The 16,196-nt window shown below is 43.4% G+C and overlaps 1 protein-coding gene across 5 annotated transcripts in view; it reads left to right on the top strand.

The window, feature by feature from the left end:
* PRKAG2 (protein kinase AMP-activated non-catalytic subunit gamma 2) overlaps positions 1-16,196 on the top strand; it is a 431,449-nt gene that overhangs the window by 299,258 nt on the left and 115,995 nt on the right. For all 5 annotated transcript variants that reach the window (XM_089673113.1, XM_089673115.1, XM_089673114.1 and 2 more), the window contains one exon: positions 4,978-5,029. In XM_089673113.1, coding sequence (XP_089529239.1) covers positions 4,978-5,029 — 52 coding nt within the window. The remainder of the gene's footprint in view (positions 1-4,977; positions 5,030-16,196) is intronic.

Here is a 16,196-nt window from a genome sequence, read left to right on the forward strand (position 1 = left end):
GTGGCAAAAGCATGCTGTAGAGAGGACCCTTGCTGCCTGTGTGGAAGCAGCAGTCACTCTGCGGTGGTCCGACATGTCATCTGCTGAGTCACAGTTAAGGCTTTCCAATCAGCAGTGAGCATGAGCTTTTATGATTACAAAGCTCTAGCTGTGACCAAGTGCAGGGGTGGGTGGACTGACAACTCATGGGGCTCCTGGGCAATAGGGGATCATGCTGCCTAGTGAACACAATAGGTTGCTTGCTTGGCACAGGCGCCATTCAAAGAACATTTTGAATTTTCTCAGTGAATGAATAGCATTCTCCAATTGCGTGAGGTGAAGAGGCAGTGTGGTGATGGCATGATATCCAACTCATCCAATCATCGGCTTACCGATGATGGCATGTGCCCCATCTCGCACATGCTCTGTATGACATTACACCAATATGGGAAAAATGGAAAAAAAAGGTCTCCCCCCTCAAGATCTTGTGAGGAATTTTTTGAGGAGGAGGGTGATGAGTGTAAGGTAATGTACGGTACATGTTGTCTTCTGTGAGCCAGCAGATAATAAGACCCCATGTACACGAGCAGCTCCTCAACTTGAGTTAGGAGCTTTTGGCTTTTAGCTCCTAATTTCAACTCCATAAAAGCCTATGTGTCCATGTACACATAGGCTTTTAGCCAGGGGCGGACTGACAACTCATGGGGCCCCCGGGCAATATGGGATCATGGGGCCCCTGTGTCTTTGCCCAAACTCAAAAAAGCCTATGAAAAAGGTACCAGGGGCATCTCATGGGGCCCCCCACTGATCCCGGGCCCTCGGGCAGTGCCCGAGTTTCCAAATGGTCAGTCTGCCCCTGGGTGGGAGGGGGTCCTAATGGTTTGTTGTAGAGAAATAGCCACAAACTGCAGCAGTTCTCTCTGCTGCCTGTGGCACAGAACTTGTACTGCCGCTGATTAATAAACCAATCAAAAAAGTAAGAGTTTGCAGGGTTTAGTATTTTCTTTTCCAATAATATTTATTCATTTTTGAGAGAGAAGTTGCATAACAACAAATACACCCATGCATGGGTATAATAAAATTCCATAGATAGATAATTTAAAGTCAAAGTTAATGCCTTTCAAACCACATTATTACCTTGTAAAAGTAGCGGTGACATCATTGTAGACTATTCAGAGCTGTGGGAGGGGCTCCACAGGCCCCGCCCACTGTGGGCTGCCTGGAGAAAATTACAGGAGGGGTGGATACAAGACCAGTGACCCTGCACAAGGACAGAGAACAGCAGTGATTGGTCTTTATTACAAGAATCTCCTGCACAGAGACACCCCTTACACTGGATTACTGTACAGATCTGATAGAAATACATAAAGCACACCAAGATTAAAGTTGCAAAATTAATGTCTCATATTTAGACAATATTTTCTTATCCTGGAATTCAGCTTTAAACTGTTTAGTTTTTTTGGAAGGTACAATTTGCTTTAAACACGTTTTTTTTGTTTCTTTTACATCACTACTTTACCTTTACACTGGCTTTCCAAGGGCTCATTTAGCAGTTCTTGCTGGCAAAGAAACTAGCCCCATGCACACAGATTGCATGAAAAGATTTGTATCTTGTACAAATCAATGGCTGGCACTGCTGCTGTAGGCATGTAGCTGATCATACCAGAGGGTACAGGTGAATGGGGATTCTAACCAGCCCATGATGCTGAAAGTTTGTGTTCAGGGACGGTGGTTCTGGCCACACACAAACTGGACACAGCCTGTATATGGCCATAACCCAGGGTGCTGCCACATTCATATGAAGAGTTTAGCTGCATCTGAACGCTGCAGTCTGGCCGCCAGTCTGCATGAGCCCAAAAATAACAAATGCAATAACATAGAGGCTATAGATATGCAGTTTACTATTACACTTTTGGTAGCTAAAGTAGAACTATAGGCAAAACTTTTTTTTCATGTTGGATAGAGTAAAGGAGGGTTATAACCTCTGTCAGATTTTTTTTTCGCCATTTCTGTCCCATTGTGGAGATTTCCCTTCACTTCCTGTCCCATAGCCAAAGAGGAAGTGAGAGGAAAGCCCTGCTAATTAAGGGAATTTCTTTGGGACCCCCAGGTCACCAGAACTAGCGTCCCTGTTTGAGGATATTCCCTCTATTACTTTTCTGAGTACAACCCAAAATTTGGGATTTTCTTTTACTTTCACTTTCAATGATAATGGTAAACAGGACAAGTAGAGAGGGTGAATCTCCCTAACGGAGGCACAAACAGAATTACAAACTGACAGGGGTCCTAATCCTTCTGCACTCTATCCAAAACTAAAAAAAAAGTTTTGCCTCTAGTTATACTTTAAGCTGAACTCTAGGTATGGTTTTTATTGCATGATTACATTGTTCCAGCTTGGCACAATGTAAAGCATGCCATAGATGATACTATTTTCTTTCCTGTAACCATGGGTAGAAGTAAAAAAAATTGCTAAATTCACCCATTCACAGTCCGTGTTGATGTGAGAATCCCTCCCATAGAGCTACTGTGTTCTGCTGGCGGGGGGGGGGGCCTTCCCTGCTGGTAGAACACAATGATTACTGATGGTGAATTTAGCTTTTTAGTAATCGCATGTAAAAAATCAGGCAGGCTGATTGTACTGAAGTCGATTGATGGATTGACTTCAGCACAACCAGCCTGCCCATAGATGGATGGAATCCTGGCTGGTCCTTGCTGAGCCGTCCAAGATTTGAGCCATCTATGGCTGACTTTAGTGTGTATATCTCCTACACAGTGTTGCCAACCTTCTAAAGTATTTATTGGAAAATTTACTGACGGAGCACATTTTTTACTGACAACCTAAGAAAATGACATTAAAAACTAAGACAATCACAATATAAACAGTATAAACACAATATGGAAACACTGACAATACCCGTAACAAGTAATTTGCCTCATTTACACTTAAAATGTCAACACAGCGTGACAAATCATCGCCCCTGATATTTACAGACAGTTGTAAAAATCACTGATTTTTACAAACTGTCTGCAAATTTACTAATGGTTGGCAACCCTGATCCTACCTGAGGAAGCTGACAATCACTGTTAGAGTCACTGCTACTACAGTGATTGCAGGTCCAGCTTCTAGACCCTGTGCTGAGCGGCTTCCTCTCTGAACACTGACCAAGCACCATTCATAGGACACCTTGTATTTTATTCAGTGAATAAAAGGTGTCCTCTGATTGGATGAGCTAAATATCATGACATCTCCTCTCTGCCTTGTTCAATCAGCAAACATTCTGTATTCATTGAATAAAATACAAGGTGTTTTATGAATGGCAGGGATGCTGATTGAGGGACCCCTTGGCACAGAATGCAGAGGATCGCTGTGATCACGGACTCCTATAATGATTGTCGGCTTCCTCAGGTATGAGCAGGGCTGAATCTAGCCTATCTGATCTGGGGGTGCAGTTAAAAAAAAGTCAGGGGGCATAATGTCAGCACTCTGTGTGTGAGTCACTAAAACTCTTTCACAGAGTGTCATGACCTGGGAAACACTATTATGTATTAGACTGTCATTAGATTATGGTGATTAAACAAAACATGTGCCCCCTTATATCAGATGTCCTATCAGAGTCCCCCTTTACATCAGAAGGCCTCATCAGAGTCCTTCTTTATATCATAACTACTCATCTGAGTCCCCCTTTACTTCAGGTTTCCATCAGAGTGCCCCCTTACGTCCGTGTCCCCATCAGAATGTCCTCTTACATCATATGTCCCTATCAGAGCCCCCCCTTACATCAGTGCCCCCAATAGAGTCCCTCCTTAGTTGTCCTCAAAAGAGTGTCCCCTTACAAACTATCAGTTATCCCCATCTGAATGCCCCCTTACATCAGGTGTCCCCATCAGACTGCCCCCTTACATCAGGTGTCCCCATCAGAGTGCCCCCTTACATCAGGTGTCCCCATCAGAGTGCCCCCTTACATCAGGTGACCCCATCGGAGTGCCCCCTTACATCAGGTGTCCCCATCAGAGTGCCCCTTTATATCAGGTGTCCCTATCAGTGTACCTCTTACATCAAGTGTCCCCATCAGAGTGCCCTGTTACATCATGAGTCCTCATCAGAGTGCACCATTCCATCAGGTGCCCCCATCAGAGTGCCCCCTTACATCAGGTGTCCCCATCGGAGTGCCCCCTTACATCAGGTGTCCCTATCAGAGTGCCTGTTATATCAGGTGTCCCATCAGAGTGCCCCCTTACATCAGGTGTCCCCATCAGATTGACTCATGGATGAGTGGATGCGCTCTCAGGCATGGGGGGCACAAGTAAAATCTGAGTGGGGCACAGCCCACCCCAGCACCCCCCTAGATCCGGGCCTGGGTAAGAGATACACACTGACATTGTGCCAGGCTGGAGCAATGGAACTATACAATACACAGCATTCCTGGAGCTCAGCCTTAAATCACACATTTGATAGAGGTCTATACATCAGAACAAAAGGAGGGCCAGCGGAGGGGTCCAGTGGAAGCACTGTCAGAGTAGACGAGGGCGGGTGGGTCCTCCTCCTGATGACAGGTCACACATCATCACAGGGCATTCCAGGGATCAGCTGTCAGGTGTACACACGGCTCAGAGAGGGAAGGATTCGCCCCTCCCCTCACACGTCCATCATCCTGTGGGGGCGGGACCGGGGAGGAGCCCACCAGGCATGGTCACACTTCAGTCTACGATCTGTATAGTGACAGCCGGCGGCGAGTCTTGTTTGTGCGCTGCGGAGAAGGGGCGGAACCTTACGCTTTCTTATAAGCCATTGGTCTTCTATCCTCAGACATACGGCCAATCAGTCGGCGCCTTGAGTTGCTGCCCAATAGGTGGATTCTAATGTGTGATCGGCGCCTCCCTCTCCCAGGCAGGGCTTCCCCGGTACTGTTTGTAGGGAGAGAAGAATCGGTGCTGCCTCCTGCTCCCCTCCCCCTCCTCCCTGTATGAGTGCTCATCCCCTCTCTTCTACCCACACAGGCTCAAGGCACCATTGAAGGCATGCTGGAGAAATTGGAGCTAGAAGATGAAGGTAGGAGACCTCCTCCATCCATGTCACCTGCTGACTGCCTGGATCCAGCCTGTCATCCCTATCCCCCCCTCCCAGCCTGACAGAGCAGCAGCTGCTACATGACTGCTGGTGTGTGTGCTATAGGCTGGGCATGCTGGGGGCCCTGATCCCAGTGCAGGAGGATTATATCATGACCCTTATTAATGGAGGGCCTGCTCCCAGGGCATGGGGCACTCACTGCATGGTACGATCACTGCACCATGATCAGCACTTGTTACCTCTCCATCCCCCACACACTGCAACTTACTGTGCCTTGCAATGGGAGGATAACATGTTGTGTGCAGCACATGGTGCTGGGATCAGAGATGGGATGACAGCCTAGTGTTCTAGATCCGGCCTCCTGTGTATATGACGGTTTTCATGTATGTGTATACAGCATTTCCAGCTCAGGCCTGACATGGCTTGTCTCAGCTGTGAGCAGTCATAGAGGAGCAGCCACAGCAATGCAGTGCAGACTGGAGGAATGCAGACACACCAACATCGCTTCCATGCAAATGTCAACAGGTTCACAACTGAGTCTGTAAATGTAAAATCCCCTGAGTGACCAGTATATGAATGACTTCCAGGAGCAGTCACCATGCACAATCATTTAGCTGTGGATATTCAGTCTGCAGAAAGGAGAAGGAGTTTATTGTGGGTTTATATTTAATCACAATGCAAATTCCTTTTAAAAAAGAATCATTTTCAAAATTAAAGCTGAAATCCACGCAAAGGAATAGTCCTCTCTGGAAGTGGCACTGCGGGGGTTAAATGCTCATTCATGTCTAGTGTGCTGCTAGACTGGTCCAGGCAGCCTCTTCTCCCCTATACTCTGGCAGTCACACACCCACTGACATCACCAAGTACAATGCAGAGCCCATAACCTGCCATCGGACACGAGGACGCAAAGGACAGTCCACTGACAGAGCATAGGGGTGCTGAGAGTCAGGTAAGTAAACTGTGTTCTCCAGTACCCTGGACATAAATGAACATGTCAGGACTCAGTGTGGGATCAGCCCCACTGCAAGGGAGGATTTTTTTCTTTCCCCAGAGCTGGGCTTTAAGCGTCAGTTGTATTTAATGAACTATTATTATTTAAGAGGAACTTTACTCCCCATAGCAATTTTGATTTCCCCTTAACTTGATTTTCTGGGTTATCCTCAAAACAAATACACATCCAGCATTGCCCAGCTGTAATGTCACCCCATGTCAGTTCCCTTGCTGCATTCTTCTTTGGTTACAGCATTGGGAGCTGGTAGTCTCTTCTGGGATCTTCAATCTGGAACCCTGATGATGAGCTGTGGCGCAATATCCTGTGAATTGCCCCAAACCTTCTGGGAGTACATCATTCTCACCTAGGCAAGACAGGCAGAAGTGCGGACTGTGCACCAAAAAATTTCTGAAAGAAGAAATAGGGGATGAACAACAAGCTGTGCTAATTGAAGAACGATCTGTGTCAGATCGCTCTTCAGTTAGCATTTGACAGGCGGTGAGGAGGTGTTTTATTGCCTCCTCACTGCCTGCTTGAACCCCTCATTTCAATACTGCAGCTGCATGCATTTGCAGGGCACCCTCATGCAGTTGAATGGGTTACATTCAGTGGGCGGCATGGCCTGCTAAATGCAAAAGCGGAGACATTTTTGCTGGTTCACAGTGCAAAGCATTGTGGCTGATACGTATATACACACCCCTCTGCTGCCTTTGCAGCTTAAGGGGGAGCAGCTTAGCTGCATGTTTTTACCGACCCCAACCTCTATTGTAAATGAGCCCTTAAAGACAACAAATGGCAAGTAAACCAGTGAACATATTTCTTAGGTTCTGCAGTGAGATTTATTGTTGAAATGTTAAAGATCGCACAGAACTAGAAGGTGGCAACCAAAACAGCTGTGACATTTCTCCATGTATGTTCTGGCTGTGTGACCAGTAGGTGATCCAGAGCGCAGGGTGTTGGATACTGACGTAATTCTTCAATGACCTTACTCTGCACATACACAGTTTAGACTAGTTAGTGGCTAATTGTACACTTTGAGATGAGTCTATAGAAGAAGATACAGAGTGACACTTTAGCCATAGTCCTTGTGCTCAGCTGATTCAGCAGAGATCAGATTGTGTGTCCAAAATCTGCTGTTATGACAAGTTTGTTTTATAATGGGAGGGAACTGCACTGCTTCAGTAACAAAAAACTAATGTTATTACTCCATGTGGCTCACTGTTATTTATATCATGTGTTAGCACTACATATTATCTATACTGATTTTACATTATTTGAAGTGGATCAAACAATCAACCGTTCGTGTATGGAGGAGCAATTTGGGAAAAAAATAAAACACCACCCTCTCTTTTTAAAGTGATTCTAAAGGCCCAGTTTTTAAAAAAATAACAAACATGTCATACTTGCCTGCTCTGTGCAATGGTTTTTCATAGAGCCACACTGATCCTCCTCCTTCTCAGGTTCCCCACAGGCTCCTGGCTCCTCCCTCCTGCCAAGTGCCACCAGAGCCAGCTGCTTGCTCTGGGGGCAGTTGTGCGGGCTCAATCCCGAACCCCACACTGTGTGTCCATTGACACACAGAACATTACTAATCCCCACCCCCTGCTCTTTTCTCATCGGCTGTGTCATTGGCCTCATTGGCCAATGAGAGAGAGCCAAGAGAGGTCTTGTGCACATCACTGGGGGGGGATGGCGGAGTAAGCCTGCATGCAGAAGATTATTTACCTTATTGCATAGACTGAATTAAGGCAAAAACCTTCTATTTTTTTTTAGAACCACTTTAAAGCTCAGGCATTAAAGAAAAATAAATAAAAGATACCCTTACAGTGCCAGCCATCCCCCACCCTCCACACTGCAACGGTTAAATGCTTGTTGTGTCTGGGGGTGCCGGGATAAAGAGACATACTTCCCTTATCCGGCGCGCCAGCATAGATCCTCCTCTCTAAGGTGCTCCCGGCTATCCCATGCTTACCCTCACCACACCCACTACTGCCCATTGTACATAATGATGCCAAGGGGACTGCCCACAGACCAGGGCGTTACGATAAGGCTGCACCAACGGCAGACAGAGCAGGGCATAAAATACATATTACTACCTGTTCCTGTACCCCCTAGTCATAACAAGCATTTAACGCTTGCAGTGCAGGCAGACCATAGTGCACAGGTTAGACTTTGTCTAAAGGATCATTCACTCAGGGGCTCAGCCTTGTGCAGCATGTAGAACCCTATGTCTACTTTCTTGTACTGGTGCTGAGCTGTGTACAGGTAACCCATATTGGTGAATGGATACAAGTCGGATGTACAGACTTACTGGCACAGCCAAGTTTGACAGGTATGCAGGGACAGATGTATGGACCCCAACACACAGCCTGTCTATCCAGGGCTGTGCACCCACTCCTGCATACTTGTCAAACTTGGCTGTGCAGGCAAGTTCGTACAGCCAATGTGCCCATTCACCTATATGGTTCTGTTACTAACAGTGACTTCATGTACTTGTATTGGCCTATTTAGAATAAAGGGCCTCTATCTTTTACAAGTAGAACCCACACATGCATTCACTCACTCACATTCTTGTTTTTGAGTTCCTGGTATCTGGTACAAACCTGAAGCAGGATTTCCATGAAAAGGTGACCTTTTACAACCGTCTTTCTGAACCTTTTCACTCCAGAGGAACCCTTGAAATAATTTTCAGGTCTAGGAGAACCCCAACTAAAATTAATCAGGGTGCCGGAGGAAGAATGACCCCCTTACATTGGTGGTCATGGAAGAGTGCCCCTTACATTGGTGGTCAGGGGGAAGAATAAAGTCAGGGCATGGTCAGAATTCCACCATTCTAGACAGCCCAAAAGATCAGTGGTGTCCTGCTGCAGCTCTGCTAAGTGGTGTTGGGGCCAGGATTATGCAGGCATCATCAGATGGCAGTTCAATCAGCTAAAGCTTAAGGCACCCCTAGCAACCTCTGGAGGAACTCTAGGGTTACATTAAAATGACATGTAGGGTACAGAATGCATTAATGAAATCATGTAGCTTCCATAACCTGGTGAACTGGGAACAACTTATCCCAAGCCTGTATTTCTACAGACTCAGGAATCCCTACTTCAGCCTCCAAGGTCTCTGTAGTCTGATATGCATAATGTTGAGAGAGAAATTGTCTTCTCTGTTTCTCCCTATCCGTGTCAGTGCATGCAGAGAGGTCTACTTCTTGAGGAGGGAAATTACTGCCCCAGAGCTGTCTGCCAAGCACAGTGGCACTCTGAAAGCCCTGTTCAATCTGAGAACATGGATCTTCTGACATTAGCATAGTGGGGATGTGATGTTTCATAGATATTTTTACTTGTTGCAGCTTGCTGTTTTCATTGACTTCATCCATGTGTCAGCACACGTATCATGTAGCTGTTTCTTGACGATGTGTCTTTGTCTGCCATCCATCGATGTTCTCCGATGCTCAGTTTGTAATGCAATTTTTGGCTCATCCTTTGGTCATGTTTCTTGGTTGTATAGAACTCTTTGATGCTGTGTTCTTCAGAAAGCCCTTACTGAAAGGGTGTTTTTCTTCTGCAGTATTTCCATGCGGCGATTTCCTCTTAGCTGCTGTATAGTGCAGCATTTGATGTCCTCTTACCTATAGTACTCAGTGTGGTGAAAGTCGGTGTGCTGTAAATGCTCTTTTGTTATTTGTTCTAAATAGGCAATGCATGATTAAAATGAACCTCTACTAGAAACTTTTTTTTTTTTTTTTTTGTATTATGAATGCAGTGGGTCAGGACTTGATCTATTACCGATTTGTTTTGCCTAGGGATGAACTATTTTTGGTGTAGCTTTTCATTTTAGATCAGTCTTTCTCAACCTTTTTCACATGGAGGATCCCTTGAAATTACTTTCAGGTCTCAGGGAACCCCTACTAATAATTACTATAGCCATGGCTTGTGGTGGTCTGGTGGCAGTATGCCCCTTACCTTGGTTGCCATTGGGAACAGTATGCCTTTACAAATGGCTGAAAAGATCATTGTTGTCAATGATAACTTACATGAGAGGAAGAAATTGCCTATTGCTGCAGGAAGGAGGAACCCTAGGGTTCTAAGGAACCATGGTTGAGAGAGGCTGTTCTAGATAGAAGAGCCAAGAAGTTGAGCTCACAGCAGAAGCAGGACTGGAAAGAGAACTCCCTAGAAATTTTACTGCTATACATACACTAATTGAAAAATTGTTCAAACGAGTTTTTGAAAAACAAAGACATGGTTGAGAGAGCAAACGATATTGCCATCATGTAATGACCAAGTTTCAAATGATAAATTGTTCAATGGACATAAATGAATCTGTTTTGCTTCTGGGTCACGTACGTGCAGTACCAATAGCTTGAGTTTTAACGGGCGCGAAACACAGTAACCTTTCAATTTATCATCCATTTGGCAAAAGTTTTCCAAACTTTTACTTTGACTTTTTTTGGCTCAAAAACTTCACTACCAATTTTTTTTCAATTTGTGCCCATTAACTGGAAAAAAAGGAATGAACTGTCCAAATAACAGATTTTTTTTTTTTTTTTAATGTTTTTTTTGTTCCATCTAGTGTATGGCTACTATTAGGTTCCTATGGCAAATATCTTAGAGGACCATTGGCATGATAATATTGGCTTTTGATGGGTTCTCCATGTATGGGGGATGCAGATAGAGAAAGGAATTGGGAAGTACATTGTAGGAAGCCAGATCTGAGGACTTGGGAAGATGTGTTGATTGATTGTGGATGGTTCATGCTCTTCCAGATCAAAAAATGAAAATAGGTATGACAAGCGTTTTGAAAATAACTTTTTTTTTTTTTTTTACTTCATTTTTTTTTTATTACACTTTTTTTTTTTTTTTACACGTCTGATTGGGGGTGATGAAACGTATCTGACTGAGATTGTTAAAGGGGATGAGGCTCCAAAATGGACCAAATGTGTGGTCAGCAGAGATTCCCCAAAAAATAAAAGGTGCTTCCTAGTAGATTCTTCTTCAAGAAGTTCGGAATTTATAGATAAGAAACGCACAATCAACACATTGACTGAGATTAACAGGCCTATTAGTCAGGAAAAGAGCTTAGGACAAAATCCAGTAACTCGTAGCAATTGGAATTTTTCATTAAAGCTGAACAGCCAGGAGAAAGCAAATATTTTTATAAAGGTGCTTCCTTGCCTTGTGAAAGAAACGCTGATCTTTTGTTAAAATGCATTCTTACCTTCATTTTTCCTCTCTAACATGCCTCGGATTCCTTCTGTTACTTGCTTCTTCCTGTTTGTACAACTGGCTGTCAGTTTTCTCCCTATGGAGAAATGGTCTCTGGTGGCATGTGTGATGCGCTTCCATCTGTGGGCAGGGGTGTTCTCCACAGCACCCAGTCACAACCTGCCCCCCAAAAAGCACCAGGTGGGAACCCTGTCATTAAATTCCCATGGTATCAAGAGATACCCTTTAGTGGCACATATTGGATGTGATGTGCACTGTCTTCCTAGATCTAACCGTCAAAATTGATGGAGGAGATGACATCCCAGAAGTAATAAAACAGTGAATTACACAAAAAATAGGGCTTTTATTAAAATAAAAATAAAGGCAAAACTTTTTTTTACTTTTGGAGTTCAGATAGATTAGAACACCTATTAGGGTTTTATTGCAGTCTGTGCCCCTGTTGGAGAGATTCACCCTATTTGTCCTGCTTACCAGTATCATCAAAAGCTAAACTGCAAGAAACCCCAAATTTTGGGTTGTCCCAAAGAGGGGAACTTTTCCAATGGTGACACTAGTCCTGGTTACCTTGGGGGGAGAATCCCAAGGGACCTCTCACTTCATGTTTTTCTTATGGGACAGGAAGTGAGGGTAAATCTCCCCAATGAGACACCGATGACAAAAAATAACCCTCCTTTATCCACAAGGAAGAAAAATGTTTTGGCAATAGTTCTACTTTTAATTAACAAGTGTTTTGTGGTGGTTTTTTTTTTTTTCGTGTGCATGGGTAAGGGGAGCTCGGGGGTGAAAGTGGCTCGGATGCTGGAGTTCAGCTTTTACTGACTTTGGTGGACTTTAAAACTGCACTCTGTATTGCTTCAACAATCCCTTTATTACAACAGTGTGTGCAAGACTGAACAAGTTAGAGTGATAAGGAGTGATGCCAAGTGACGGTGATTGGAAATGACAATCTGACTGTAAACCTGCAGAGTATGGGTGCTTGGACCTGGTCATTGAATGAGTATATCGGTCTAGGATCACTGCACTTCATTTTGTGGTATAAAAAGTGATTTCTCTAATACTGGCCACACACTTTGCAATCTCCATGTACAGTGGGGATCTAAAGTTTGGGCACCCCAGCTAAAAATTTGTATTAATGTGCATAAAGAAGCCAAGGAAAGATGGAAAAATCTCCAAAAGGCATAAAATTACAGATTAGACATTCTTATAATATGTCAACAAAAGTTAGATTTTATTTCCATCATTTACACTTTCAAAATAACAGAAAACAAAAAAATGGCGTCTGCAAAAGTTTGGGCACCCTGCAGAGTTAATATCTTGTATTGCCCCCTTTGGCAAGTATCACAGCTTGTAAACGCTTTTTGTAGCCAGCCAAGAGTCTTTCAATTCTTGTTTGAGGTATCTTTGCCCATTCTTCCTTACAAAAGTCTTCCAGTTCTTTGAGATTTCTGGGCTGTCTGTCACGTACTGCTCTTTAAGGTCTATCCATAGATTTTCAATTATGTTGAGGTCAGGAGATTGTGAAGGCCATGGCAAAACCTTCAGTTTACGCCTCTTGATGTAATCCCCCGTGGATTTCGAGGTGTGTTTAAGATCATTATCCATTTGTAGAAGCCATCCTCTCTTTAACTTCAGCTTTTTCACAGATGGCATCAAGTTACTATCCAAAATTTGCTGAAATTTTATTGAATCCATTTTTCCTTCTACTCGTGAGATGTTCCCTGTGCCACTGGCTGCAACACAACCCCAAAGCATGATTGATCCAACCCCATGCTTAACAGTTGGACAGAGGTTCTTTTCATTAAATTCTGTGCCCCTTCTTCTCCAAACGTACCTTTGCTCATTCCGGCCAAAAAGTTCAATTGTAACCTCATCGGTCCACAGAACTTGTTTCCAAAATGCTTCAGGCTTGTCTATATGTTCATTTGCAAAGTTCAAACGATGATTTTTGTGGTGAGGACGTAGAAGAGGTTTTCTTCTGATGACTCTTCCATGAAGACCATATTTGTACAAGTATCTCTTTATAGTGGAATAGTGTACCACAACTCCAGTGTCTGCCAGATCTTTCTGGAGGGATCGTGCAGTCAAACGTGGGTTTTGAATTGTTTTTCTCACAATCCTGCGAGCTATTCTGTCTGATATTTTTCTTGGTCTTCCAGATCTTGCTTTAACTTCCACTGTTCCTGATGACTGCCATTTCTTAATTACATTCCGAACAGAGGATATTGACATCTGAAAATGCTTTGCTATCTTCTTATAGCCTTCTCCAGCTTTGTGAGCGTCAACTATTTTCAGTTTCAGTTTTCTAGACAACTGCTTAGAAGAACCCATGGTGCTGATTGTTGGGGCAAGGTCAGATGAGTCTGGGCATTTAAAACCTTTGAGATTGACATAACCTGGTCTTTCCAGACGATGATTGAAAACAATCCATGACACTGGCAGGTCTCAGCTTGGCAAAGGGGGCAGTGCATGATATAAATTCTGCAGGGTGCCCAAACTTTTGCAGATGCCATTTTTTTGTTTTCTGTTATTTTGAAAGTGTAAATGATGGAAATAAAATCTAACTTTTGTTGACATATTATAAGAATGTCTAATCTGTAATTTTATGCCTTTTGGAGATTTTTCCATCTTTCCTTGGCTTCTTTATGCACATTAATAAAAATTTTTAGCTGGGGTGCCCAAACTTTCGATCCCCACTGTATAATCTCTTGTAGATTTACTTTGTGTGATATCAAGGCCTACCTGAACCATCCATTAAAGCTGACCATACAGCCATATTATTATTATTATTATTATTATTATTATTATTATTATTATTTTTTAATAGATTTCACCCTTCATACTAACGGTACAGATGGCTGAATCTCCTGCTGTGGCTTTTGGATTCAGGCACTGTTCTGCTGACAATTTTCTGACCAGCTCCTTTGATTTTTTCAATGAAAATATGTTGGGCAGAGCAGTGCCAACACGGCCATCCACTTATCAAATTTCAGCCAGTACATTAGGAAATTCGCTCAGCGTATGGTCAGCTTTAGGGCATATGCAGTCAGGCAGATTCACTGCTGTTACAAGCTGATTGTATTTTCTCCTTTTTGATTTTCCATCTATAGAAGTGTGCAGGCAGTGCTCCAGGCTTTATTTAAAGCAAATTGATGATCGTTTTTAGATGCTGCCAGCTTAATTGACCCTTCCAGGCAGTCTTCCAACAATTTAGCCAGGCCCTGCCCACCGTACTCTATCTTATCCGCCTGTTTCAGTCTCTGTATGGCAGCATTACAAGGGTACTGCTTGAACAGTTCATAGATTATACAGTAAAGTACTTGATCTGGACAGGGTCTGAAAAAGGCAAGAAGTGGGGTCCATGCATACTAGGAGAAGAAAAAATGCCAGCACCTCTGGCAGAAAAAGAGGCAGAAAAAATGCTCATAGTGGCTTGTATTGCACATGAATTTAGAAGGGTTTATGGGCATTCGTTTTTATTAGCGTTTGTTTGTTTTTTTCCCCAAAAACATTCCCCTCTGCTAATTTTTCACTATAATCTGTGAACACTGAAATGTTAACCGCTGCATTTAGCGTGTTACGCATTTTTTCTGCCTGAAAATTCCTCCCAAAAATGCACTTGTTATGTATTTTGGGTTTTTTTTTTTTCCTGCCTCTAAGCTGTCCTTTGAAATATGCCTCTAAATGCCCTAATGTGCATGGTCACATAGGGGTTGACTTGCTAAAGGCAAATAGTCTGTGCACTGCAAGTGCATTTGCTCTGAAATGAAGGGAAGCTCTGCTGATTTCTATCATCCAATCATGTGCAAGCACAAATGCTGTTATTTTATTTTCATTGCATGTGATTGGGTATTTTTTTTTTTTTCAAAGTGAAGCTTTACCTCATTTACTAAGCTCTGGAGCAACAGCACTTTCAGTGTACAGTGAGTATGCTTTAACTTCTGGTTCACATATCCGCGTTTTGCGCGGGCACGAGAGCCCATTCATTTGAATGGACTCTCGTGCCCCAGGATACGCAGGGAAGAAGTCCCTGCACTTCTGAAAACGCAGCCTGCACGGGAACCTCGGTTTCCAGTGCGGGCGGCGTGCCATTAGAATTAATGGCACCCGCCTGCGGGTCCACATTCTTCTGTGTGGGTAGTGCAGCTTCACGGATTTTTGTGCAGATCCGCAGCGGCACCACCCGCACATATGTGAACCTAGCCTTAGTAAATCAACCCCATAGGAGAACATTGAGCTGCTTCTACAGGAAGGTTAAAAAAACAGCAGAACTCCTGTAGGAGCTGTGTTTAATATGCCCAATGTGTATGTCAGTGCCCATGAACCATTATAGGGATGTGTTCTTGTTTTGTTTTGATACATTTCACTATGGAATGGCCAGTGCTGGTAAATTATTATGCCATGGACCATGTTAAAATCATGACAAAAGTAAATTGTATTTACATCTTACACAAAAACTATGGCAAATGGAATATGCAAAGTTTACATTAGATAGGTTACTGTGGGCAGTACGTCCACCTTTTTTCTTTTTTCTTTTTTCTTTTTTTCCTACATAGAGATCAACTCAAATAAGAAACTTGTTCTTTCAAAATGAAGCTTGCATAATATTCTAAATAATGGAAACTTAACCACAAAATAGTTTTCTAGAGCAGGAACAAACCAGTATATTGTTATTGCAGGAACAAAACAGTGCCTAACCCCCCATGCAGGGGGCTTAATAGTGGTGGAGAGATCATATAGTATTATTATAGCTGAACATATTGCAGGATTAATACCAAAACAAGGATTATGACGTACATCCACAACAAGGGAAAAAGTAATAAGGATATTGGGTCATTTCCAAAGGCAAATCTATAGCCGAGAACTAGTGCCTATATAAGGACTGTATAAAGGTGACGATGGCAATCAAAGTATAGTTCTCTAACATAGTGGAGGTATGATG

The sequence above is a fragment of the Staurois parvus genome, unplaced genomic scaffold (genome assembly GCF_062004578.1).
Source record: "Staurois parvus isolate SC_StPar_1 unplaced genomic scaffold, SC_StPar_1.0 ptg000136l, whole genome shotgun sequence".
Taxonomy (NCBI): domain Eukaryota; kingdom Metazoa; phylum Chordata; class Amphibia; order Anura; family Ranidae; genus Staurois; species Staurois parvus.